Consider the following 24,255-nt stretch of genomic DNA (forward strand, 5'->3'; position numbering starts at 1 on the left):
GCAACTCCCAAAAGTGTTTCACACTGGTGATAGTCTTCTTTAGACTTTTGATGTGTTTCTCTGTGCCAGTTACCTCCTGCGTGGCTCCTCCCAGGGGCGTGGCTTGCCCCTCCAGGTCCTGCATGCGTCTCTGCTGTTTGATCTGGTTCAGAGAGGGCCGCGGCTGTGTGGCCGCCAGCGTCTCCTTCGTCCAATCATCTACCAGCTTGTGCAGGTCGTCCGTGAAAGTGCCTGGCTTCTTGTTGTTGCTGTTGTTTGCCTGGGCCTGAGCTAGCACCGTCATTGGTTGAGGAGATGGCAAAGGATTGGGAACAGCTGGTGGCTGTTGCTGATTGGATGCCGTCTGAGTTGCACTGGCGCCGTGAGAAGACCCTAGAACACAGAAAGATTTGTAAACTCTGCCCAGTTAGACCCTTCCGATGGAATCGATTGGCTGCGGTTAGGCCTTTTACAGTTATCCATGGCACTTTAACCACCATCAGCCTTTATAGAGCCTGCATATTTATTAAAATATCAAACAGGTCAACTAAAAGTGGACCGTAAAATGTCACTTTGAGTGGTAATTGTTTTGTGGAGAAAGATCAGCTGAAAATAATGTGGATTTGACATGTGATCTCATTCAACTGGTCAGCACATGTGTAGGTTCTCAAACCTAGCAGCCAAAGGATTACAGCATGGTTGAATCCCAACAACCCACCCAACCAACCCCCTTCCACCACATTAAGACAAAACAGAAACCATTAATGCTGATACAAACAACCACACACGTCACATTATTCAGCACTCAGACATTTAGGACAAACACCGCCATGCACTACCAAAAAAACCCCCAAAAAACAAATAAATTCATGAAGGTGACACTCCTCGTGCAACAGTGCCCACGACAACACCTTTCCAACAACACCTGGCATGTTTTTTTTCAGACTGCCAAACTCAACACGTGAATATAAACCAAGGCTGCTCATGCCAACAGAGATAAAAAGAGAGAGCGAAGTGGACAGAGAAAGAAGAAAGTAAATGAGATAGTTACTACTACTGCGCTCTTTGCCTAGACATAGTCGTTTCAGTGTGGACCCTATAAGAAGGTAAAACAGCACAGAGACAGAAACAGTTAGACCGGTACACCGCTGGTCTGTGAACAAGCTGCTGAAAAGCCACACACAGCTATCAAAATCAGTTAGGGAGAGAAACAAGAGGGAAAAAAGGAGAGGAGGAGAAGGGGGTTTAAAATCAGTGAGAAGTAAATGGGAGTGGGGGAAAGACTCTTAAATTGTGCTGTCACTCCAAAAGAAAAGAAAATGTATGAGGCCTAGAAAATAAAGAGAAGCCTAGGCCGTGGGTATGCTGGTCCACAGTACAGTACAGGGGGTTTGGCGAAGACCACAGTAAGGCGGCGCATGTCAACACTGTCATAGGTCACTCAGACCTTCCTATTATATGGTCCTAGTAACCCTGTCATGTCCTATTTTCATGTCTAGAACTTTCCTTTAAAAACTTACTTGGAATAAGTCATTGTTTCAGTAATACTGTCAATGTCAGGCTCCTTTTACTTCGGTTTGTACACGGTATGTTAAACGTTACAATGGATAACCCAACTGTACAATGGCAGTGTTGAGAGTAAAACTATACGGTTTGCATATAATCATTTTAAATGAGTGGAGACACAAATTAGTGAACGGTCAATGCTGTAAGTAGTAGAGTAACGAGATCCCTGAAGCTCATTCCTAAACATAGAACAGTGCAACTACCAGTAAGTACAAGAACGCCTGTGAAACATAACAAAGGAACCTCAAAAAGAATCGGAACCGAAGAGCACAGAGATACTACAGCCTGAGCACATCAGAGTCAGCGTTTATCAAGACATGCAGGAGAAGGAGGAAACAGAAGTAGATAGTATTGATGATACAGCCTTTTTGCAGGAGCCAGTCTCCGACAGTGCCCTGCCTCCCACCTGTCTGCACCATTGCACGTCCTCCCAGTCCAAACATGAGACCGAGAAAGAGGCACCTCCTCCTCTACCACAGCAAGCCTATGGAACATGGCTGGGCTATCAGGGGAGAGCTGGCTTTAGTCTTGGTATACAGAGGGGTTGTAGACTTGAGCTGATGCGCCTCACAATTAAGGAAGTGAGTCAATTAAAACACACATAGGATACAAAAGCTTTGGCGGACACACACACACACACACACACTCAGGTTTCGGGGTCTAGCATAGCCAATCTTGGGAGAAGACGAGCTTTATGACATACACTATGCTTTTTGGAGTCTGTTTAAAGCCAGAGGCAGTGCACAAAGCATTTGCATGGAGGGATGTCTAAACACAGAACAACTTAGGGCTGAGGGGGAGAAAGCTATGAGGAACATACACAATAGCTGACATATGCTTGTGTTGGGGGACACGGAGGGGGAGGAAGGGGAGGATCCACTATCTAAAAAACACAAAAACAACAGTCTGGTCGATAGAAGAGATAGAAGTGAAATAAAGAGAAGAGAGAGGGATGAGATGAGTGAGGAAAAGTAGAAAATAACAAATACAAACAGATGGACAGAGACACGGGTCCACTGAGGAATCTAGCGCGTGGTTTGCTACTAGATTTATAGGTCACTCTCTCTGACGTTTGGTGGTATACCGTCCAGCCTGTAAAAATTAATATAAGAGGGAAGAAGAGAAGAAACAAAGAGAGAAACACTTCTGTAAAAGTGCACAGAGACTTGGGATGAGAAACCCCCACCATTAACAGCCGCAGCACCAGTATAGGGTACAGTCACATGGGCTAAACCAGCACCAGTTATCACTATGCACTGGTCTAAGATCAGGTTACTTTCCCAAATGCATCCTGACCTTCACCATGAGGACTGTTAAACTGATCTGTGACCAGTGCTTGAAGACAGCTTCCATTGACACCTCAGAAGTCATGCAGTATCGTGGCGGTATTTTGGAAGAAACATGTGTGATGAGGGGCACCCCCTTGTATACGTTTGCCTAAAAACATTTGCTTTCGATAGACTGACAATCATGACTTTTTCCTCAATGTGGCAGTTTCCACGTCCCCTTATGAGACTAATGAGACCTCCGGTTTAGACACAACTTAGAATATTTGAGAGTTTAGAATTCTACAGCAGATTAAGCTGAGCTGTTGGTTGTTCCTCAGTACAAATGGGTGTTTGAGTTCGTGTCCACATCTCAGGGAGTGACACGTGTTTGGGTGTATTTGCATTTGGTATATTGCGTGAATCCTATGTGTGTGTTTGAATCTTACTAAGCACCAAATGTGTGTGGTACTCCTCACTGTGGCAGTGTACTGTGTGTGGTATGCCACAGTGTGTGGATAACTTGTCCTGTATGCATGCGTGTGCAGGTACCTTGCCCTGGGCCTACGTGTGTGGCCATGCCTCCACCGTAGATGTTGTCAGAAGAGAACGAGCCCTTGAGAGAGCAGGGCTGCTGGGTCTGGACAGGCTCTGGGGCCTTGCTGGGCCGAGTGCCGCTGGTACTGCTGCTGCTGCCACTGGAGCGGGCCGAGCCGTCAGATACAATGGAGCTCTTAGCTGGAGAGCCAGACGAGCTCGGTGCGCTCTCACCTTCAGAGAGAAATACTGGATAAGCCACAGAAACAGTTTTAGGGTGAATTGGTGATTCATTTCTTGTTATTACCACATTTCCAATCCTCCCAATCTTCCTCACTCAATTCCCCTTTCTCGGGACTGCTCACAAACACCTTTCTCGCTTCCATTCCCTCCCCCTCTCTCACAGAGACATGTCACTCTTTTCCTCCTCATCCCACCTTTCACTCTATCCACCACACACCCCTCTACCCTCTTCTCACCACTCTGACACATTTCCTCTCACCGGTGGTGGTGGTATTCAGGCTGTTTTTCAGCTGCTGCACCATGGGGTTGAGCAGCTTGCCTGCCTTCAGCTTGTGTTTGCTGACCTTGCGTCTGCGGCCACTAGGGGGCGCAGCGTGCAGCTGGCCTACACTAGGCGGCAGTGCTTTCCCCAGCTCTTTATACAGACGCTCTATCTCACTCCTCTGGAACGCCTGCAGCTCAGAGATCTCCTTCATGTGTCTGAGGAGAAAGAAAAGAGAGAGATTGAGAAAGGGAAAATCTGCATACTACGATGTCTTCCATTTCGCTCTTTAACTGGGACAGGAACTGTCATTTAACTGTCTCGTACAATTTTAAATGTTCACTAACTAGCTGTTAAACAACTCTGCAGTGTTTAATGGGCTACAAACCTATCCAGGGCTATGAAGGTTACAATGGTTGATAGTTTTCTATATATCAATGGGTTGACTTTGACCCTTTGTGTGTGTGTATGACTATGAATGCATGTGTGTGTGTGTGTGCACATACTTCTCCCTCAGCCTCTGCAGCTCCTTCCTCATGTCCGCATCCTCAAACTCAGAGTCGTTGTCACTGCTGACGTATGATACATGGCCGGGTCCAGGCGGCGAGATGGCGTGGCCATTAGCTACCACGCATTGCCGGCTCGGCGAATCCGAGCTCTGCACACTGCTGCGGCGAGTGCGGCGCAGGAAGGCCACCGCCCTCTTCATGAGGTCACTTCCGCTGTGTTCCGGGAGGGCATGAGCCGGAGTCTTGTGGTAGGCAAGGGGAGGGGCTAAACTACTGGTGTCCTCCTCCCCCGAGTCAGAGTCGAAGTGAAAGGAGTGGTTGGTGGCAGCGTCAGCAGTGTGGGCACGTGGGCGCAGGCTGGGGGTGGCGTTGGGGCTAGAGGCGGTGGTGTCCTGGTACAAGTCTGGGGGGGCTGAGTAGCGGTTACTACAGGGGGGTTTGGGGGCGTTTTCCGCACCCTCTTCAGTGGTCATCACTGAGAACCTACCCACGACCATACACCCCTGGTCTCGTGGGCCGCCCCCCTCGGCTGCGGCGCGAGAGCCCACCAAACCACTAGAGGGAGCCGGGGAGCTGCCACTTCTGCTGTTCTCTAAACGACGGATGACGTCCGGAGGAGTGGGGATGATCTGGAGGACATAGTGATCAAATAGAATCCAAATAAACTAAAAAAAAAAACTAGGGCGTAAACTGAATAATTCTCAATTAACTGATTTAATTGTTTAATAGATCTAAATCTTGACAAACAGTTACATAAAATGTGTTCAATTTAATGAAAGTCAAATGTAGTTTATTGAAGAGAGTTTGTCGTATTCAGAATGTTTGTCTTCGTTTAAGTGAGAGGGATTAAAGTAGATGGTTACCTGAAAGCGGCTCTTGGAGACGTAGGAACTGGAACTGCCCACACAGTCTCTCCTATTCATCAATCCTTAACAAAATACAATTCAAGATCAACATTTAAAAAGTGGGAATCACTTTGGGGGGGGGTTTATCCTAAATAGTACAAATGAATACTCCACAATACATACTATAGCATATACAATTGTGTTTGTGATGTAATTTACCTGCAGAGTCACTCAGTGTACCCAAACTATCAGTACGCTCAGGAATCTGAGGCTGAAAACGAGAAATAAATATTGAATGAAAAATACAACATTAAATTCAGTGAAATGGTACACCAGGGTTACAGGTTGTGAATCAGTCTAGCCATTATCCTTCAATGACGCCTGCTTTGTCTAAACATATCGGCGCCCACACACACACACACACACCACTCAACCCGCATCAAGAGATCAAACTGCCAGGGGTGCAGAGTATAATGCACGATCTGGCCAGCAGCCCTGAGCTCTACTTCCTCTGCTAAATGCAGTATCAGTCACTCTAAAGGCCAGTGATTACATTCAATGGCTGAATCAATATTACACCAAGGATTCACACAAACACAAACCCCTCCATCAGATAAAACGCTGCTACTGCCCCAATCCGAATATCTGGCGGACACAGAAACACAGTGCATCTTTACCAGCACCTCTCCCTTCCTGGGGAGCCTCCCCCCAGAGGTGGTCTGGCAGTCAGAGACAGGGGGAGAGCTGACCCCCTCTGTGATGGAGCCCTGGAGGTCTGAGGCGGTGCTGGAAGGAGCAGATTGGGTGTACTCCTGGTACAGCAGGTTCCTCAGCTTCTCATCCAGAGTCTTGATGGTACGGTCCACAAACTCTACCCTGGGTGGGCCCTCTCCATCAGACTCCCCCAGGCCGCAACCACCTCCACTCCCAGACCCCCCAGGTCCATCCTGCTGCTGGGACGCCTGGTGGGCGGGACTCTGGGGCTGTGATGGTGTTGTGGCTCCACCTCCTCCACCCACCATGCTTTGCATGGCATAGGGCTGCTGCAGGACCACTGGCTGGTGGGAGCCCAGGGGAGGGGGCGGGTCTCCTGACAGGCTGGCCTCCTGATTGGGTAGACATGAGGAAGTGCCACTCATCCCTTTATGTCCCGCCCCATTCACATCCAGGGACACAGGTGGGACGATGGGGCAGCATGGGATGTCTGTTACCATGGAGATGCAGGGTTCGCTGCCTGAAAGAGAGTTGCGGCGGCCCATGGCAGCAGCCGTAGCACTGGTGGTGGAGGGTTTGGTTCCAGAGGCCTGGGGCTGCTGAACTCTGGCCTTGCCCACATTGGTGTCCTGAGACTGGGCAGAGCTTTGAGGTGCAGAGGGGCCTGGAGTAGGGGATATGGTGGTCAGGGCAAGAACAGGAGTTGGGGCAGACACTGGCGGAGTAGTACTGCAACTGGACCTAGACAATGATGTGACAGGAGCCTCTGTAGGGGAGAGAGGTGAGAAGAGAAGGAGTTAAAGAGAGATGAAATAAAAGAGTGGAGTTAAGGAGATGGATGTCCTGTTGGTGTGTGAGGGTATTGCGTCATCACTTGTCTTCCCCAATCAGAGCTCTGTCAGTTGGAGTGCAAAGCCTACCTTTCACCACAGCACTTGCATTACATAACTGACCCTCACACACACATACAACACACACATTAGCTCAGACACACACAGACACTAATACACAGCTTTATTCACCCACTCTGCTGTGTGTGTGTGTGATCATACTCATACATACGTGCGTGTGTGTGTACGCACGTTTGATTGTGTGTACGTGTGTGTATGGATGGGTGTGTGCACCCTTGGTTGTAGAGGTGTCTGATGAAGTCCTCTCTCTGTCTGGCGTGGGCGTCTCGGCCACGGGGCAGATGATGAACCAGCGCTTCCCAGTGTGGAGGACTGCCAAGGACACAGACAAAGAAACACACTCATAGATACAGATATAGTAGCAACAGTAAGATAGCTCTATAGAGAAAGACAGATATGCACTCAAATGCAGATGATCCACAGATAGAGATGCTCACAAATTCATATCAACTATCAAATTATGTTTAGAGGAAGAGAATGGGAGATGGAGAGATTGATTGGGGGAGACGCAAAGATAGGACTGAGTAACGATAGGACAGAGATGTAAAAGGAAAGAGCGATTGAGAGCTAGAAAGAGATATAACCCAGTCATCCTCTAATCCTCCTCTCCATCACTCCTGACCACAATAACCTCCCAGAGCATACAAATCTACTGAGGCAGGAAATGTGCTGTGTCTGAGGTTCACCAGAGTCACAGAGAGACTGTAATGTACTATGTAATGTATCTGTAGTGCGTTGGAGATAAGATTGTATATTAGGGGTCCTGCAAGACCATTTGTTCCAACTTATCTGTTACATGCATCATTAAAACTGATTTGAAGACCATGATTAGTTAATTTTCTGTATCGATGTTACAGCTGGGCTAGAGCAAAAGCCTTCCCCTTCACGCCAGGAGGTAGCGAAGCCCTACCGTTCTGCTGGTACACAAGTTGTGGTGAATTAGGTGTAGCCGTCTTTGAACCCTAAAAAAGGGAGAGAATCGGTATAAATGGCTGGCACTCAAGAGTATAACTTGGAGACAATGAAGCTTGAAAGGGTTCTCTCAGCAATGTCACTGTGTTGGCCCCGGCTGACAAATTAGGTTAGCCAAAAGTGTCCCATCAGCAACAACGTTTCTATCTTGGCAGTGGTTTGTTGGCTGCCCTGTTCACTAAGTAATCTTGAGTGTTGGACGATGCATCTGAGACTGGCCACCTGCACCTCTCCCCCATAACTCTGTTACTTCAAAATCCCTCCATCCCTCCTCACCTCTCCCCCCAGTATGACTGCTCCGTGGCTCTGCTGGGGACTGCCCACGTGGTCAGAGATCCTTTCCCCCTCCGTGTCCTCACTCAGCATGTCCTCAGCCTTGTCCACAATATCCTTTAACTGCTCTATAAACATCTCCTTCTCCAGGAGCAGGATGAAGTCGTTCTCCACCTAACAGACAAAAATAGAAACCATCCATCAATGTCAAATCCCCTGAAAAATGTATAATAAACAGTCACGTCTGGACTGTCTTTCGATAAAAATTGGGCTAGGCCTTCACGCAGCGGTCTAAGGCACTGCATCGCAGTGCTAGAAGCGTCATTACAGACCCTGGTTCGTTCTCGAGCTGTATCACAACTGGCCGTGATCGGGAGTCCCATAGGGCTGCGCACAATTGGCCCAGCGGGTTAGAGATGGGATTGTCTGGGGGGCTTTACTTGGCTCATCGCGTTCTAGCGACTCCTTGTGGCGGGCCGGGCGCCTGTAGGCTGACCTCGGTTGTCAGGTGAACGCTGGCTTCCGGGGTAAGCGGGCGGGTGTTAAGAAGCGCGGTTCGGCTGGTCATGTGTCGGAGGACGCATGACTCGACCTTCGCCTCCCGAGCCTGTTGGGGAGTTGCAGCGATGAGACAAGATCGAAATTGGGGAGAAAAAAGGGGGTAAAATATATAATAAATAAAATTGGGCGAGGCCTATGTGAAAGTGTTTGAAACCTGCCTATTCAAAGCACGGCCAGAGGCACCAGTTTTGGAAAAATATTTAGATTTTGGGGGAATGAAACAAAAAATGATGTGCAACAAAATGTGTAATCCACGTACAAAAAAGCATATCGGTCCAAAATGAACAGGGATGGGGTTTGTAGTGAGCGAGGGGAGAGGTTTTGCTGCAGTGCAGTGAAGAACAGCATTACACAGAGTTTCAGTGCCCTGGAACATCAAAGAGCATCTCCCTCACTTAGAGCTAGCAGGCATAGAGAGCACACACACCGAATTTAGGAGGCAGGCGGAAAGGGGTAACAGAGGTTTTCTGGGGTGTTTGTTAATACGTGGGCATCTGTGTAGGTGTTTAGATTGTGATAGATATTCAAGATTTCTAAAGTTTGTGTGTGTGTGTGTGTGTGGGGGGGGGGGGGGGGGGTTCCCTTGGTTGTGGAGGTTTTCACAAGTCTTTGGAGGTGTGTGAAGGGAAGAAAAATGTCCCCCACCCCTCCCATTAGTGGCATGGAAACTGCAGCTTGCTTCTGTGCTAGAGTAGGGTCTACAGTTGTGGCCAAAAATTGAGAATGACACAAATATTAATTTTCAGTCTGCTGCCTCAGTTTGTATGATGGCAATTTGCATATACTCCAGAATGTTATGAAGAGTGATCAGATGAATTGCAATTAATTGCAAAGTCCCTCTTTGCCATGCAAATGAACTGAATCCCCCAAAAACATTTCCACTGAATTTCAGCCCTGCCACAAAAGGACCAGCTGACATCATGTCAGTGATTCTCTCGTTAACACAGGTGTGAGTGTTGATGAGGACAAGGCTGGAGATCACTCTGTCATGCTGATTGCATTCGAATAACAGACTGGAAGCTTCAAAAGGAGGGTGGTGCTTGGAATCATTGTTCTTCCTCTGTCAACCATGTTTACCTGCAAAGAAACACGTGCTGTCATCATTGCTTTGCACAAAAAGGCCTTCACAGGCAAGGACATTGCTTCCAGTAAGATTGCACCTAAATCAACCATTTATCGGATCATCAAGAACTTCAAGGAGAGCGGTTCAATTGTTGTGAAGAAGGCTTCAGGGCACCCAAGAAAGTCCAGCAAGCGCCAGGACCGTCTCCTAAAGTTGATTCAGCTGCGGGATCGGGGCACCACCAGTATAGAGCTTGCACAGGAATGGCAGCAGGCAGGTGTGTGTGCATCTACACGCACAGTGAGGCGAAGACTTTTGGAGGATGGCCTGGTGTCAAGAAGGGCAGCAAAGAAGCCACTTCTCTCCAGGAAAAACATCTGGGACAGACTGATATTCTGAAAAAGGTACAGGGATTGGACTGCTGAGGACTGAGGTGAAGTCCTTTTCTCTGATGAATCCCCTTTCCGATTGTTTGGGGCATCTGGAAAAAAGCTTGTCCGGAGAAGACAAGGTGAGCGCTACCATCAGTCCTGTGTCATGCCAACAGTAAAGCATCCTGAGATCATTCATGTGTGGGGTTGCTTTTCAGCCAATGAATAAAGAGACCAACTTCTCCCAACCATCCAGGAACAGTTTGGTGACGAACAATGCCTTTTCCAGCATGATGGAGCACCTTGCCATAAGGCAAAAGTGATAGCTAAATGGCTCGGGGAACAAAACATTGATATTTTGGGTCCATGGCCAGGAAACTCCCCAGACCTTAATCCCATTGAGAACTTGTGGTCAATCCTCAAGAGGCGGGTGGACAAAAGAAAACTCACAAATTCTGACAAACTCCAAGCATTGATTATGCAAGAATGGGCTGCCATCAGTCAGGATGTGGCCCAGAAGTTAATTGACAGCATGCCAGGGCGGATTGCAGAGGTCTTGAAAAAGAAGGGTCAACTGCAAATATTGACACTGCATCAACTTCAAGTAATTGTCAATAAAATCCTTTGACACTTATGAAATGCTTGTAATTATACTTCAGTATTCCATAGTAACATCTGACATAAATATCTAAAGACACTGAAGCAGCAAACTTTGTGAAAATTAATATTTGTGTCATTCTCAAAACTTTTGGCCACGACTGTACTCTAACCATACCATGTAAGTGGCTATCTCCTCAGGTGCGTCTCCGTCCAGGTCGAACTTGAAGGTAACCATCTTGTGGTTGTGTGTCTCCAGCTGACACTCCACCATCTTATCCCCTGTATAACACACCTGTCCAGGGAGAAACAGGTGTCAGAGACATGGATGTGTGCCGATTGATCTACTAAGACTACTGTAAATGGATGGTGCGGTACTCACATTGAGCATGCTGAGTTTGGGCTTGTTGATCTTGTCCTGGCGTGAGCGGGTGCGCGTGGAGCGGCGGTGGTGTTTCCGGACCTTCCCCTCGCCCTTCCCTGATCCGTGCGTCCCCTCGTTACCGTCGCTCATCTCCTTCCCTGAGGTGGCGTCGGAGTTCACACTGGTTCATGAAAGAAAAAAGAAAAAAGTAAACGAGACATACTATACAGTCCAACTCATTATAAATACAATGGCTTGAGATAGTCCTGAATGCATGAACATGGTACTTGAACAGTGTATTCACTTCTCGGATGCTCAATTATCAGGGTTGGCCGATATTGACGACAGTATGTGCATATCAAAATAAAAGCTTAACAAGGTGGTTGATCAAGGTCAAGATGAATGTAGGCACACACTCACGGGAAATTGTTTATCCTAACATGATACAAGGGTCTTGTTACAACACATATCTTTCTAACACTTATATTAGGTTGAAGAAACAGTATCCAGATTTGGTAGGTTAAGTAGACAAATTGGTAGGCCTATAGTATATCCTAAACTAGAGAATGACCTATAAAATCGGCCTAGCCGATATATCGGGCCAATATTGCCTTTTTCTAGTCTATCGGCCCTTCTCTATGGGTTTTGCCGATAGTCCAGCTACATAGCTGCTGTGCCAGCCGCCACTCACCGCCTGAGCCACGAGCACTGCACAATGCTGAGGAATGTCTATCTGGGAAAATCATCAGCAGCAAGCTAGCAAATTCTCCAACAGGAAGTTGCGGTATTGAGAAATGGATTAATTGACACAGCGACCAAAATTGAACTCCTGTTGAAAATAGTTGTTTTGCTAATTCACTAATAATAAGGCTTGTGTCAATGTGCCCAGACATGCATGCAATAAGCAAGCTAGCTAAACAGATAGCTATGTGACCTGTTGGCAAAGATTACAATAACTAATCATTGTATCTGTGGTGTTAACTAGCTAGCTATATTAGCTACTATGCTAGCTAGCTGGCTAGATAAACATGGTGCTAAGATATCAGATACGAGCGAATATCAAACGTAGCTAGCTATCAATTTGAACATGCACCAGTTTTTTTTTAGCCGCACCCGCCCAGTGCCTGCCACATCAATTCCGAGCCCCACCCGATACTGGACAACAGGGTAGATTCTTCTCCGCAACCCGACCCACCCACATAGAATTGTTCTGAGAGCCGATCTGTGCCCCGCCAAATAAAATGTATTGATTTAATTGTTTTTATGACTCCAGAGTAGTATAGGCTATTCCCCTTTCTTCCATGAATGAATTTCTCTATGTCTATTCAACATTTAGATAAAAAAAAAACATGCCATGAATTAAGAATGATATCTTTTTATTTTCACAACGCAGCACATTGACAACTGAAATCGCTTTGAAAAAGAGCCTTCTAACCTAATGTAACAAGAGCCCACGAGTGAAGTCATGCCCCTTCCCGGCCAATATTTACAGTTTGCCATTGACAAAGGCCCCTCAGTTGGGATGGAGGAAAAATGGCTTGGGCGGTATATCATATATCCCGTAGCTTTTTCCAAATACCCGGTATGGTTTTTCAATACCGTTGAAACTATTTCTTTGAATTTTTTCAAAAACAAAATATATTTGTAGCTACTTTAAGTAAATAGCTGCAGTCAACTTATGCAATACGTTAGGCGATAAAGCAGATTGCGTGCTTAATTTCACCTGTCACATTACTTTACATTATGAACCCAGTGGTGGAAAAAGTACCCAATTGTCATAAATAACTTAATAGAAAGTTGCGCAAGTAAAAGTGAAAGTCACCCAGTAAAATACTACTTGAGTAAAAGTGTAGAAGTATTTGGTTCTAAATATACTTAAAAATCAAAAAGTAAAAAATAATGTAAAATTCCTTATTATAAGCAAAGCAGACAGCACCATTTCCTTGTTTTGAAAATGCATTGGTAGCCAGGGGCACACTCAGACATCATTTACAAACAATGCATTTGTGTTTAGTGAGTCCGCTAGACCAGAGGCAGTAGGGATGACCACGTGTTCCCTTGATAAGTGCATGAATTGGTCCATTTTCCTGTCCTGCTAAGCATTCAAGTACTTTTGGGTGTCAAGGAAAATGTATGGAATAAAAAGTACATTATTTTCTTTAGGAATGTAGTGAAGTAAAAGTAGTCAAAAATATAAAGAGTAAAGTACAGATACCCCCCAAAACTACTTCTTTACTTAAGGCCTATCTTGCCGCTATCTCGGCCGGTCATATAGGCTTCAACAATACACCCCATTATGTCGCTTATATCCAGTTCCAAAGCCTTTAGTCCCGTCATGGGATTTGTCTATTGTGCTTGAGGCTATTTCACAGCAGCCTTTTGAGCTGCTGGAAAACGAGGAGATTAAATATCTCTCCTTTAAGACTGCTTTACTGGTTGCCCTTATATCCGCAAAGCGAGTGAGTGAGCTGTATGCACTGTCAGTTCACCATTCGTGCCTACGGTTTGGCCGGGGTTTTTACCAAGGTTCCGTGTTGCCCAACTATGCCTTTATGTCTGAGGTTGTTATATTACCCTCATCCTGAGAGACGAGAATGATAGGCATCACTGAACTCTCCATGGTCTCTCCTAACACACCACCAAATCTCTGCACCAGATAGCCATCAGAATAGTTGAAGAGTTGAGTCAGCTCATACCTGTCGTAGGAGTAGCTGGCCCCTGAAGCCTGCTTCTCTGCACCAGGATCCTGCAGACAAAACAAAACAAAGTGAGTATGTTCATGCTTTGAAAGAAGGGTTGGGGCGTAAACATGGATTGTGTCATTATTAGCGAAGTCATAAACGGAGATGAGTGTGCAGGGAAAGTTGGGGAGGATACTTGGGGTGCAGAGATATTGGTGATGCTGTTTTAGGAAAAAGTAGAGGGAGGGTCAGAGAGGGGCTGAGAAAGGGGAGAATTGAGGGACTGAGATTCAAGGGCTTAGGGAGGGGACGTATTGGTCAGGTCAGTCCTCCATACCTCCAGATTGGACTCTGTTTGAGCCTGTCCCGAGGTGAGTGTGGTCCCTGAGCAGCTGCTGGCACTGGCCTGGTTCTGCTGAGTCAGGCTGGTGCTGGCAGGCCAAGGGGCTGCTGTCTGGGAGTCAGGGGGTAGTGGAGCTGGAGCCTGTGGTTGGCTCTGGCCTTGGGCCTGATGCTGGTACTGGGTTTGGCTGGGGTTCTGGATGAGGTCAAGCTGGGTTGCGGCAGTACCTGTGCCAGGGTCCGGCACAGTCTGTATTGGAGGGGAGAAAACTGCAGGCTGGGAAGGCTGATTAGCCTGTGCAAAGGGGACGGCATCTGGAAGCTGGGCCTTGGCCTGCTGCTGGACCTGCTGATGTAGGGAGGGACATATATTGGTGGAGGACTCAACATTTATTTATTTGTATTTTTATTCTTTATTTAACCAGGTAGGCCAGTTGAGAACACGTTCTCATTTACAACTGTGACCTGGCCAAGATAAAGCAAAGCAGTGCGACAAAAACAACACAGAGTTACACATAAACAAACGTACAGTCAATAACACAATAGAAAAATCTATGTCATTGGAACTTAGATTGGAACCAGGTTCTATGGTCTGATGAGACTAAAATAGAGCTTTTTGGCAACAAACACCAAAGGTGGGATTGGCATAAAAAGAGACATGGTGATCCACTGAAGTATGGTGGTGGATCTGTGATGTTGTGGGGCTGTTTTACTTACAAAGGGAAGTAAATGTAGAAGAGTAGGGAGGTAAGGCAATAAATAGGCCATAGAGGCAAAATAATTACAATTTAGCATTAACACTGGAGTGATAGATGTGGAGATGATGATGTGCAAGTAGAGATACTGGGGTGAAAAAGAGCAAGAGGTAAAGTAACAATATGAGGAGGAGGTAGTTGGGTGTGCTATTTACAGATTGGCTGTGTACATGTACAGTGATCAGTAAGCCGCTCTGACAGCTGATGCTTAAAGTTAGAGGGAGATATAAGACTCCAGCTTCAGTGATTTTTGCAACTCGTTCCAGTCATTGGCAGCAGAGAACTGGAAGGAAAGGCGGCCAAAGGAAGTGTTGGCTTTGGGGATGACCAGTGAAATATACCTGCTGGAGTGCGTGCTACGGGTGGGTGTTGCTATGGTGACCAGTGAGCTAAGATAAGGCGGGGCTTTACCTAGCATAGACTTATAGATGACCTGGAGCCAGTGGTTTTGGCAACGAATATGTAGTGAGGGCCAGCCAACGAGAGCATACAGGTCGCAGTGGTGGGTAGTATATGGGGCTTTGGTGACAAAATGGATGGCACTGTGATAGACTACATCCAGTTTGCTGAGTAGAGTGTTGGAGGCTATTTTGTAAATGACATCGCGGGCAGCAATTGGTTGAAGAGCATGCATTTAGTTTTACTAGCATTTAAAAGCAGTTGGAGGCCACGGAAGGAGTGTTGTATGGCATTGAAGCTCGTTTGGAAGTTTGTTAGCACAGTGTCCAAAGAAGGGCCAGATGTATACAGAATAGTGTCGTCTGCGTAGAAGTGGATCAGAGACTCACCCTCAGCAAGAGCGTCATCATTGATATATACAGAGAAAAGAGTCGGCCCGAGAATTGAACCCTGTGGCACACCCATAGAGACTGCCAGAGGTCCGGACAACAGGCCCTCCGATTTGACAAACTGAACTCTATCAGAGAAGTAGTTGGTGAACCAGGCGAGGAAGTCATTTGAGAAGCCAAGGCTATTGAGTCTGCCGTTAAGAATGCAGTGATTGACAGAGTTGAAAGCCTTGGCCAGGTCGATGAAGACGGCTGCACAGTACTGTCTTTTATCGATGGCGGTTATGATATCTTTTAGGACCTTGAGCATGGCTGAGGTGCACCCATGACCAGCTCGGAAACAAGATTGCATAGTGGAGAAGGTACGGTGGGATTCGAAATGGTCGGTGATCTGTTAACTTGGCTTTCGAAGATTTTAGAAAGGCAGGGCAGGATGCATAAAAATCTATAACAGTTTGGGTCTAGAGTGTCTTTGAAGAGGGAGATGACCGTGGCAGCTTTCCAATCTTGGAGGATCTCAGACGATACGAAAGGGAGGTTGAATAGGCTAGTAATAGGGGTTGCAACAATTTCGGCGGATCATTTTAGAAAGAGATGGTCCAGTTTGTCTAGCCCAGCTGATTTGTAGGGATCCAGAATTTGCAGCTCTTTCAGAACATCAGCTGTCTGGATTTGGGTGAAGGAGAAGCAGGGGGGGGGGGGGGGGGGGGGCTTGGTAAAGTTGCTGCAGGGGGCGCTGAGATGTTGGCTGGGGTAGGGGTAGAAAAATGCTTATTGAAATGATCGATTATCGTTGATTTATCGGTGGTGAAAGTGTTTCCTGTCCTCAGTGCAGAGGGCAGCTAGGAGGTGCTCTTATTCTCCATAGACTTTAGTGTCCCAAAACCTTTTGGAATTAGTGCTACTGGATGCAAATTTCTGTTTGAAAAAGCTAGCCTTAGCTTTCCTAACTGACTGAATATATTGGTTCCTGACTTCCCTGAAAGTTGCATATCGCGGGGGCTATTCGATGCTAATGCAGAACGCCACAGGATGTTTTTGTGCAGGTCAAGGACATTCAAGTCTGGGGTGAACCAAGGGCTATATCTATTCTTAGTTCTACATTTTTTGAATGGGGCATGCTTATTTAAGATGGTGAGGAAAGCATTTACAGAGCAACCAGGCTTCCTCTACTGACGGGATGAGGTCAATATCCTCCCAGGATACCCGGGCCAAGGTCGATTAGAAAGGCCTGCTCGCTGAAGTGTTTTAGGGAGCGTTTGACAGTGATGCGGGGTGATCGTTTGACTGCGGACCCATTACACACGCAGACAATGAGGCAGTGATCGCTGAGATCCTGGTTGAAAACAGTAGAGGTGTATTTAGAAGGCAAGTTGGTCAGGATGATATATAAGAGGGTGCCCATGGTTACGGATTTAGGGTTGTACCTGGTAGGTTCCTTGATAATTTGTGTGAGATTGAGAGCATCTAGCTTAGATTGTAGGACGGCCGGGGGGGCAATCAATTCACATATGGTGTCCAGGGCATAGCTGGGGGCTGAAGGGGGTCTATAACAAGCGGCAACGGTGAGAGACTTGTTTCTGGAAAGGTGGATTTTTAAAAGTAGAAGCTCGAATTGTTTGGGCACAGACCTGGATAGTATGACAGAACTCTGTAAACTATCTCTGCAGAAGATTGCAACTCCACCCCCTTTGGCAGTTCTATCTTGTTGGAAAATGTTATAGTTAGGGATGGAAATTTCTGGATTTTTGGTGGCCTTCCTAAGCCAGGATTCAGACACGGCTAGAACATCTGGGTTGGCGGAGTGTGCTAAAGCAGTGAATAAAACAAACTTAGGGAGGAGGCTTCTAATGTTAACATGCATGAAACCAAGGCTTTTACAGGTTACAGAAGTCAACAAATGAGAGCGCCTGGGGAATGGGAGTGGTGCTGGGGGCTGCAGGGCCTGGGTTAACCTCTACATCACTAGAGGAACAGAGGAGAAGTAAGATAAGGGTACTGCTAACGGCTATAAGAACTGGTCGTCTAGTGCGTTCGGAACAGAGAGTAAAAGGAGCAGATTTCTGGGCGTGGTAGAATAGATTCAAGGCATAATGTACAGACAAGGGTATGGTAGGATGTGAGTACAGTGGAGGTAAACCTAGGCATTGGTGTGTGTGTAAGTGTATTGTATACATAAACTCAGTTACATATTATCATGTCTATAAAAACAGAAAAATAATAGCTATGTACACAAAAACCTTTGTTCCATTCCAGTCCTCCTCTTATATTTACCTGTCTTAAGGGCAGAAAGCTGGGCAGAGCAAGTTCAGGTGCAGCAGCGGGGTGTGAGTATGTAGGGTGTGTGACGTGTTGAAAAGGTAGGCGTACAGCAGCAGGGTTTGGGTGCATGTGGTGTGTATTCTGCGGTTTTGTGTTCTGTTGTCCAGGCAGTGAGGCAAGGTGTGAGTGAACCGGGTGTGTGAGAGTGGGGAGCTGTGTGTGAGGGTGTGTGTGTGTCATAACACTCTGTTGCAGAGCAGCGGGGTACATCTGCTGATGCTTTGGCAGTGTGGGTGCTGTCATGGCTAGCAGGGGTGTGTGTGAGGATATTGGGGGCACAGAGGTGGGGGGCACCAGAGCATTCTCTATATGAAAGGGGGCGAGGGACGAGACAGAGGGGGGCAGAGTGGCAGGCGGGCCTGGGGAGAGGTAGAGAGGGGGCAGAGAGGAGGGGTAGGACTGGGGAACAGAGCAGGGGTGAGGGTAGATGTCACATCCAGTCAGAGAGGTCACCACTTGAATGTTGGGATACGGTGAGGAGAACTGGGAGGAAGATAAGAAAAGGGTAGAATAAGAAAGCAATCAGAGGCCAGGGTTTGGAGTATGGAATCTCCATACTGCAGACCGATCAGGCAAGCAAAAGGCAAATTGCAAAAAATGGCATATTTCCAATACAGTGCACAACTTTTGACAAAAAAGCTGTGTACTATGGTGTATTTGATGCCATTAGAGACAAAGCAAGATATATCCCAATAGCTGCTCAACTAAGAACCAAAGTCCTTGATACTTTTAAGCGGTCAAATGCAATAAGCACATCTACCTACATAGAGTTGGCTACATGTGGTACCAAAAAGAAAGAGACAGGGAATAAAGAATAATCCATCACAGGTAGCAGTAAAAGTGAGAGGGGAGGGGTTACCTGGGGAAGGTGTGTTGGTGGCAGAGAGGTGGAGATCTGCAGTGGCTGCAGCTGCTGAGGGACAGAGGCCTGAGCCAATAGCTGCTGAGGCGGCGATGCCTGGGAAGGCAGACTAGATGATGATTGGTGGAGCTGGGAAAGGCTTTGAGCAGCAGGAAAATTCTACAGACAGCACAAGCGAGGGAGTGTAAGATAGACAAATAGAGCGAGAGAGAAAGAGAGGGAGAGAGAGGGGAGAAATTAAGCGGGATGAGGCTAGGTCTACGGTTACATCTCTCAATTGGACATCTGCTTTTCCTGCTATTGACCCAAATCAGAAATCAGGCTCACATTTCCCATCCTGTCCCTGTCTCTGTGCCAGGAGTCAGCCAGCATCTGCTACTGTTACTGCTGTACACTCCACAGACAAAACAGGCCTGAGGGACTGAGGGATGCAGCGGATAAAACAACCATTATTGTTTTCATTATAGTTTCTAATATCTCTCCATTTGGCCACACTCAGAAGAAACTCCTGTTTATTAGGCTACTAGTAGTTTGGTGATTCACCTAACATACAATACACTTACGCAGCTGGTCCTCATCCCAGGAGCACCAAAACAAACCAACAGCTTTGTCAGAAACAAATGTTTATCTGACAGAGAACGCGTATTCGTTTTCTCTCCCTCCGACAGTGCTATTTAGCCCATTTAGACAGCGTGTATTGAGAGGAAGGGAGATCTACCTGGTTCAGGAAAATGGCGCTGTAGAGATAGGGTTGGTTCTATGAAGAATGAAGACACAGGGTCAGAGAACTGAAACTCAGAGAACTGTAACTCGACTCAAAGGGGAACACTGCACTACTGTGTGGTTACTCTCCACGAGGTTCTACGGGAACGGCACTACTTTTCAGGTCACCTTGCGCAAGGTACTTCATAGATTATTTGATCTATAAAGATCTGCAACTGAGCATCAACAGATCCTTGATGTTAAAGGGTTAGAAGTGCACAGCGTCAACCTCAGGCTGACTCCTATACTCCTATATCTAAACTCACCTGTTGGCCTAGTGGTAGTGTAGCTGCCTGGGCCTGGCTGTGCTGTGGAGTGGCAGTCCCAGTCTGTTGTTGCACTATGGGGGCCACTGGGTAGGTCTGAGGGGCTGCAGCCTGCTGTGGAGTCAGAGCAGATGGATAGGCCTGACCCATCGCACTGGGTTTCGTTGGCGTGTAGCCTTGTACCGGTGCAGCCTGTTGTTTTATGTGTGGGGCTGTGGGTGGGTAGCTCTGTGAAGCAGCGTTCGGTTGCCCCATTAGGGGTGCAGCGTTGGGGTAACTCTGGAGGGTTGAACCTTGCTGCACAGCATGGGCAGGTGACTGATAGCTCTGGACGACTGGAGCCTGTTGGACAGTGGGCTGGGCCATTGTCTGGCTGTTTTTGGGTAGTGGGACCTGCACAGTTTGCTGGTTGTGCTGCTGAATGGAGGCCTGCACAGGCTGTTGGCTGTGTTGTGCTGAGGGCTGGGGCATTGGCTGGCTATGTTGCTGTTGAATGGGGACCGGCACAGTCTGTTGGCTGTGATGCATGGGACTAGACTGGCCTGGCTGCAGACTGGGAGGCATGGCTGTGGCTGGGAGGCTGTGTGGCGCTGGGCAAGGCTGGACTGGGGGAAGCGCAGCAGCAGCTGGAGGCTGTGTTGCGACATTGGGAGCCTGAGTAGGGAGACTGGGTATATGTACGGTGTGGACCACAGTTGGGGCTACAGATGCATAGCTCTGTGGGGGAGCGGGATGTCGCAGACGCTCCACTGGAGCTGGGTAACTCTGTGCAGCTGGTTGTGAGGGTATTGTTGCAGTTCCTATGCTAGCTGCCAATACAGTATGTTGGACAGGCATGGCTACTGCTGCTGAGAAGCTTGCTGCTGTTGGGGTCTGTTGCAGAATTGGACCTGGGTAGCTTGCAGCAGTTTGAGTAATTTGTTGCTGAGTTGGGGCAACGTAGCTCTGTGGAGTTGGTGTCTGTTGGATTGGCATAGTTGCTGCAGTGTGTGGCTGTTGCAGGGGTAGGGTAGCTGCTGAAAAGCTTGCTGCAGGCTGTTGAAGTGGTACATTTGCAGTTGAATGACTTGCTGCTGTTGCTATCTTTTGCAGAGCTGGAGCTGGGTAGCTATGTCCAGTATGGTTATGTTGCAGAGGAATGTTTGATGCTGAGTAAGTTGCTGAGGCTGGGCTGTGTTGTAGAGCTGCAGCTGAGTAGCCGGCTGCGGTAGGTGTCTGTTGGGCTGCCAGGGGACTGGCGGGATAGCTGTGGCCAGGCTGGAGGTACTGCAGGGGCGTGTACAGGGATGGGGCAGAGGCAGGCTGGCCCTGGAGAGATGACTGGTTCTGGAGCAATGCATGCACAGCACTGGGCTGAGAGGAGAGATGGAGACATGTTAGAGGACAGACAGAGACGGTCACTTCTCTGGGCGGCACTTTTAGGCCCCCGTTAAAAGTTTCTGTATTTGACAGTGATGTAAAAATATTCTGAATGAACACAATCTAAATCTACAAACTAGAACAATAATAGCTAGACATCCTGTACAAGAGAAAAACATGAGCCAAAATGTTCAGTAGAGAAAAACAAAGGATGTCAATGATAATGCGTGGATGAAGGATTAAAATAAAGTTGTAAAAACACCCAAACAATGAGCAGGGTTAACAGAAGAGGCAGCAGGTGTGCACTAAAATAAGGAGGCAGAGGATGGGGAAGAGGGGACACACAGCCATCTTTCATTCCCTTTGTTTGCGGCAGCCAACTGTCCATTCACTGAGGACGTTCCATGGGCAGGGAGATATGAGTGGGTGTAAAAAGGCGGGTTTTGCGTACTGGCATTTGGTGAGTGAAGTAGAAACAGAAGACGCTGATATTAAAACAGGCTAGCTGAAGTTGGCAAAGGGTTAGAGAGTTAGTGTAGACAGCAGCATCTATGGCCCTCCAGAGAACCAGCTTGTCCCAAATCGCACAAACAGAATCAGTGGAGGGACCATGGACTTCTACGGTAGTTTGAAGCTGAGCGGAAAAGAGAGAGCAGGGTCCAGTCCCATGGCTGCATTAAAGCAGAGCGCCCTCTACTGGCCCAAGGAGAGAGTGAGGTCTAGAGCAATCATCAGCTCCGTCTTATGCAAAGTAGCGCCTTCTATAAGCTGGGAGGAGTCAGCTCTACAGGTGAGAGTTTGAGCTGAGGGTAGGGGTCTGGGAGCCTCTCAGTAGTCTAAAGCAGACCCCTCTCATCTGCTTTACCAAATCTGCACTGGCATCAAGGAACTGGACAGGTGAACGCACAATCATTGTTGGTATCAACAGTAAGTTCACCTATCCTTTGTTGTCAGTTCAGTGCAGATGAAGGAAAGGAGACATGGATAGAAAGACACTTCAGACCATTGAGATGCAGCCCTAGTCACCCTGTGTGACCTACCACTCCCGGAGGCCCGGTGGCTTGGTGCTCCCCAGCACAGTAGCTGGCCTTGTGGTCCTGTGTGGGCCTGGCTAGGGGGGGTGCTGTGTGGTCACCACTGAAGCTGCCTCTCTGGGTTAACTTCAGACTACCATCCCCATAGCTCCGTACAGGCTGCTGGGCTGCAGGCAGGTGGAGGAGGGAGGCTTGGCCCTGGTTGGATGGGGTGGTTTTACGGCTGATGATGTTCATCAGGTTCTTTTGTAGTAAGGAGAGGTCAGAGAAGTCACTTCCTGTATGACTTGGACCTTTCATCCCTCCTGACCCTGCAGTTGTTGTCATCCCACTGGAGAAGTGGTGGTGCCGGTGGGGGCAAGCACAAGGGTGTGGTGGAAAGGGAAAAGCAGTGTGCTTCTTGTGCCCCCCCTCTCGTGACTTCAGCAGCAGCAGAGAGAGGCAGGCCTGGCACAGGTGGTTTCTGGGCGCGCCTTGGTGATGATGATGGTGGTGTTGAAGGGCAGAGTTTAGGCTCTGCAGCGTGCTAAGGTCCGAGTGCCTCCGCCCCACTGCTGCCTCCACTGACTTCAACCTGCTTCCATTGGTGGCTTCCAACGTCGGAGATTCTATAGAAGAGTCACTATGACGTCGGGCCTCAGAGTACGTGGGGGATGGGGGGGCCAGGAGGATGGGGGTAGGAAATGCACTCGGGGAAGGGAAGCCGTCCTCAGAGCGGGACTCAGAGGGGCTGCTCTCTGACTGGTCGTCTGGTGATGTGGGGGCGGGACTGGAAGCTCTCTGTTGGCTGCAGGACCCAGAGGTAATAGGTTGCAGGAGCATATGAAGAGGGATGTCGTTGTTGCCCCTCAGAGTGTCAATGACCGAGGCACTCCCTCTCCGTGTCCCTGCACCCACTCGGAACTCCGGCCCCAGGGCTGCTTTCCACCCCTCGCCCCTTTCACAGGACCGGGGACGTGCTGAAGCCAAACACTGACGCTGAGTCCATACAGGGACCCACAGGCAAAACACACCTTACTCAAAAGGCACACAACCAAAACACATATGCACAACAAAAACATGATAATGAAGTGGGATAGAGATGAACTGGAGAATTCAGAGTAAATGAGATACAGGTGTGTGTGTGTGTGTGTGTGCATTAAATCAGTATACGTTGCGCATAAACATACATGTGCCAATGTTAGCAGATGTGTAAATTGAAACATATTTATGGATAAAAGCAAATAACCATGTTTGTGAGCATATGTAACATACATGTGCATGTAATGCGTATCTCTATGTAAATGAGGATGTATGTGCATGTGTCCGATATGCGTGTGCAGTGCATGCATGTTAATGACCCTTGAGTGTACATGAAGTGTACATCTGTATGTGTGGTACAGACCTGCTGCGTTGACATGGTGACGGACTCCACTTGGGACTGGTAGAGGACATTGTGCTGGCTGCTGTGGGAGTCAGAAAACACAGTGGAGCCCAGGCCGCTGTCAAAGGTGCTGTCTGCTACATAGACAAACAGAGATGGAGGTTAGTCTTTAACCACACAGGCAACGAGAACAAAGTGACAAAGAGCGGTTACACATTAGACACAAATAAACAAGTACAAACCCCCATAATATAAACACTACTGTCAAAGATCAATTCAACCGCATGACACATACCGAATGTATGTGAATGTGTGACAGGAAGGAGATGTGTTGTGGGGTCTTGTGGGGTTTTGCACGTTGCGTGTCTTTCCACATGATGTGCGTGTCAGTGGTGTCTCACATGTGACAGAGGTTGCGCTGGCCGGAGGGTTACATAGCCTGGCGTGCTGGTCTGCCTCTGGCTCGTTGGCCTCAATCAAAGGGGGCTGTCCTGCCCGTGTAGCCCCAGCAGAGGTCCCCTGGGCTAGGGTGGCCTGGGCCCTGAGTCCTGCCTCTCCCTGGTTCACTGGGAGTCGGGCCGACACGGTCCTCTCCCGCCTCCATTTAATCAGTGCTACGCGGTCCCGGATCGACTTCCCCACGATCTTAGCATCACTCTCATGGAAGAACCCTGATTCCACCTGTCGGG

At 48.0% G+C, this 24,255-nt stretch overlaps 1 protein-coding gene across 10 annotated transcripts in view; it reads right to left on the bottom strand.

The window, feature by feature from the left end:
- Positions 1-24,255, bottom strand: part of LOC139556944 (serine/threonine-protein kinase WNK2-like) — an 85,676-nt gene that overhangs the window by 4,907 nt on the left and 56,514 nt on the right. The window contains exons 8-29 of one of the 10 annotated variants that reach the window (XM_071371116.1): positions 23,968-24,247; positions 23,588-23,700; positions 22,210-23,181; positions 19,811-21,163; positions 18,780-18,941; positions 17,873-18,403; positions 14,051-14,404; positions 13,729-13,778; positions 11,051-11,213; positions 10,847-10,963; positions 8,080-8,250; positions 7,742-7,793; positions 7,045-7,143; positions 5,884-6,686; positions 5,426-5,477; positions 5,225-5,289; positions 4,359-4,990; positions 3,850-4,070; positions 3,363-3,596; positions 2,539-2,637; positions 1,031-1,075; positions 74-372 (exon numbers count right to left, since the gene is read on the bottom strand). In XM_071371116.1, the coding sequence (XP_071227217.1) occupies positions 74-372; positions 1,031-1,075; positions 2,539-2,637; positions 3,363-3,596; positions 3,850-4,070; positions 4,359-4,990; positions 5,225-5,289; positions 5,426-5,477; positions 5,884-6,686; positions 7,045-7,143; positions 7,742-7,793; positions 8,080-8,250; positions 10,847-10,963; positions 11,051-11,213; positions 13,729-13,778; positions 14,051-14,404; positions 17,873-18,403; positions 18,780-18,941; positions 19,811-21,163; positions 22,210-23,181; positions 23,588-23,700; positions 23,968-24,247 (6,867 nt within the window). Of the gene's footprint in view, positions 1-73; positions 373-1,030; positions 1,076-2,538; positions 2,638-3,362; positions 3,597-3,849; positions 4,071-4,358; positions 4,991-5,224; positions 5,290-5,425; positions 5,478-5,883; positions 6,687-7,044; positions 7,144-7,741; positions 7,794-8,079; positions 8,251-10,846; positions 10,964-11,050; positions 11,214-13,728; positions 13,779-14,050; positions 14,405-17,872; positions 18,404-18,779; positions 18,942-19,810; positions 21,164-22,209; positions 23,182-23,587; positions 23,704-23,967; positions 24,248-24,255 lie in introns of all 10 variants that reach the window. The other 9 variants (XM_071371115.1, XM_071371114.1, XM_071371118.1 and 6 more) reach the window with 9 other exon arrangements.

This window comes from Salvelinus alpinus, chromosome 28 (genome assembly GCF_045679555.1).
Source record: "Salvelinus alpinus chromosome 28, SLU_Salpinus.1, whole genome shotgun sequence".
Lineage (NCBI taxonomy): Eukaryota > Metazoa > Chordata > Actinopteri > Salmoniformes > Salmonidae > Salvelinus > Salvelinus alpinus.